Here is a 2,818-nt window from a genome sequence, read left to right as displayed (position 1 = left end):
GTGTCCGTGATGGGTTACAATCTCCTCGCCTCGTTTAAACTCACCACGCGGGCTTAGTTCTTCCTCCTTTCGGGTGGGTGGGGTCGGTGGTCCGTGAGCCGGTGGTCGTGCTCCCCCCTCTGGGAGTTACTGAACTGACATGCCATCATTTTGAACTTAGGGTCTGAGCAGGTCCTGCGGGTCTCAGCAGAAACTAAGAGGGTTTAACTCTTATTTAAGACTTTGAAGGCCTTCGGTTTAAGGTTTATGCCAAGTTTCTAAGGGATGGTGAGGATCGTTGGTGCGAGGGGTAGGGTTAAGATTGGTGTGGATGTGAGAATGGCAATGTGGAAATTCGCAGTCTTGTTAATATATCATTGTTTTGTGTGGTTTGTGGAGTTCGGGGGGAGTGTGATTGTTGAATAATATGCAAGGCGCAGACGTAAGCGACAGACCCGTCCTGCTTACCAAAGACACATCTACAAGACCTGCACATTGTTTAAGACCTTGGTGTTGCATTTTCCTTAACATGAGGAAAGTTAATTTCTAAATTTTGACATCACCCATGGCCTGTCCTCGCCCGCCAGCCCCTCAGGGTGCTGCACCCTCCTGCTTCGTTGCAGCCCAGCGACCCAGCGCCTTCAGCGTGAGGCCGAGGTGGGAGTCCCTGGCTGATCCTTTCACCTCTGTCCAGGTTGCTGGACCCTCCTGGCTAAGAAGCCATCCCCATCCCCAGCTTTCCCTGGGTGACGCTGAGAGGGAAGCTGCCAAGGTGGCTGCAAGTCAAACACATCCATGAACCAAGGGTAATTATACGAGAAACCATTTTTTGCCCAATCAGACAAAACCACATGCATGCCTTGCCCCACACTGGAGGAGCGACACTTTGGGTTTCCTTCAGGTCTTTGCCAAAAGCACAAAAGGTTTTCACCAAACAACAGCAAAAAAAAATACTGTTTCAATCAAAAAAGAGCATTAGTCGATGACAAAGTTTAGGTGAAGATGTTTCCACTGCCCCGAGCAGTGTGGGTGAGTGAAACCCCCGCAGGACTTGGGAGACCAGCCACTCGGGGAGGCAAACACAGCCGGCTCTTATCTCGGCTCCTGCCCACACAGTCATATGATGTGTGTGCCTGTACCTGCACGGCAGGGCGGTGGGCAGCCCTTCACAGCGGCGTGTTGCTGTCCTCAGAGCAGGAGAGGGGACACGAGGCTGCCTGGCCTCTCCCCAGCAAGCAGGGACATCCCCGGTGTGGCTGAGGCTGCAGGAGGGAAGCGGCTCTGCTGCCCGTTCCACTGAGGGGCCACTGGTCCCACCGCCGCCTCGTCCACCCCTCCGACTGGGCTGGAATCTTCAGCTTGATCGGGAGAAGCTGAGTGGCATCCGTTGGGCTTGGTGCACGAGGACAAGCAGAGCCTGAGCTGGGGCCGGGAGGAAGCGGCACAGGACACGTGAGTGGGGTGGTGGGGGGGAGGCTGGTATTCGGGTCTCCGGGAGGTGTTTCTGTGTGAGCAGAGGGAGCAGCTGAGGCTGGTTCCCCCGTATGGGGTCCTGCGGTGTCGGATGGGTCACAGGCTGGCAGTTGAGCTTTCCTGGATTCGTGTAGCTCCTACAACAATGTACGATGAAAGCCAAGCTCAGGTCACAGCCTTCCCTTTCTCGTGGGAAATGACCGAGTCTTTGACCTCAGTGTTATTTTCTTCAGCTTCAGGTTGTGTCTTTGGCTTGCCCAGGATCCTGGTGGTTATATCCCACAGCACTGGGAACGGCAGGGGAGGTGATGCTGCCTGAACCTCGTGGCTGTTAAATCGTCCGGCCACATGTGGCCCAGGGCCAGTGGGAGAGGCTGGGATTTGGGCTCGTGTCTCCTGGGGGTGGTAGCCTGCAGCATGTTTCAAGGGTGTGCGCTGCAGCCACACTCCCCAGCCCTCGCGTCAGCCGGATCCGTCCTCGTGTGTGTTCACTGTGTGGCGGTTGTCCCCATCTCCTAGATAAACGTGCTCATATGATTTCCTTTGGCTTTGGCACTGAGCTAACACCAGTCATTCTGAGGATGTCCGTGGCCAAGACGCTGAGCCCAAAGAGATCTGCAGGAATTCATACAGGCCAGGGGCAATGCTGGGGTTTTTCAGCAGAAAATCCCCCTGGGCTCCGTCTCCAGCCCTGACACGTGGGCAGGTCTGCCCGGCAGTGGGCTGCAGCCTGACGAACATCCCCGATGGGAACAGCTCGGTGGGGACTTCTGACACCTTGGGCCGATCCAGCAGGCACGGCCAGGAGCAGTCTCCCATCTCCAGAGCTCAAACCCAGTGCGGGTTCAAACCAGCACCTCAGACTCTGCGTGGAGCCTAGTGATGAGTCTGCCACTGTCTGTGCTGCTACAGGGGGTGGAGGGGTCTCCGCTTTGCCTTTCCCAGGTGCTGAGCTCTGTCTTCACTCATCTTTGCTTATCTTGCTCTCGGAACAGGACCGATCTCCCACCCGTGTTTCCCCAGGAGGGGCTGCGCAGGAGGGTGGCAGGATGGCTCGGAGGATGAGCCTGGACGAGCTGGAGGACCAGCTCCTCTGCCCCATCTGCTTGGAGGTCTTCAAGGAGCCGCGGATGCTGCAGTGTGGGCACTCGTACTGCAAGTCCTGCGTGGGGTCCCTCTCTGGAGAGCTGGGCGGGCAGCTCCTGTGCCCCGTGTGCCGCCAGACCGTGGACTGCAGCGCCTCGCCGCCCAACGTCACACTGGCCCGTGTCATCGAGGCCCTGCAGAGCCGGGGCGAGCCCGAGCCCACCCCGGAGTCCTGCCCCACGCACCACAACCCCCTCAGCCTCTTCTGCGAGGCTGACCA

At 57.7% G+C, this 2,818-nt stretch overlaps 1 protein-coding gene across 1 annotated transcript; it reads left to right on the top strand.

The window, feature by feature from the left end:
- Positions 1 to 2,501: 2,501 nt before the first annotated feature.
- LOC104467370 (E3 ubiquitin-protein ligase TRIM50-like) lies at positions 2,502 to 2,805 on the top strand (the record flags this gene model as incomplete). The annotated part of the gene is made up of 1 exon (XM_010081125.1): positions 2,502 to 2,805. A coding segment is annotated over exon 1 (304 nt), but the record flags the coding sequence as incomplete, so codon positions are not given.
- Between the last annotated feature and the right edge of the window lie 13 nt (positions 2,806 to 2,818).

The sequence above is a fragment of the Pterocles gutturalis genome, unplaced genomic scaffold, assembly GCF_000699245.1.
Source record: "Pterocles gutturalis isolate BGI_N339 unplaced genomic scaffold, ASM69924v1 scaffold8629, whole genome shotgun sequence".
NCBI lineage: Eukaryota > Metazoa > Chordata > Aves > Pterocliformes > Pteroclidae > Pterocles > Pterocles gutturalis.
The sequence above is the reverse complement of the archived record's forward strand: the minus strand, read 5'-3'. Positions and strand labels throughout refer to the sequence as shown.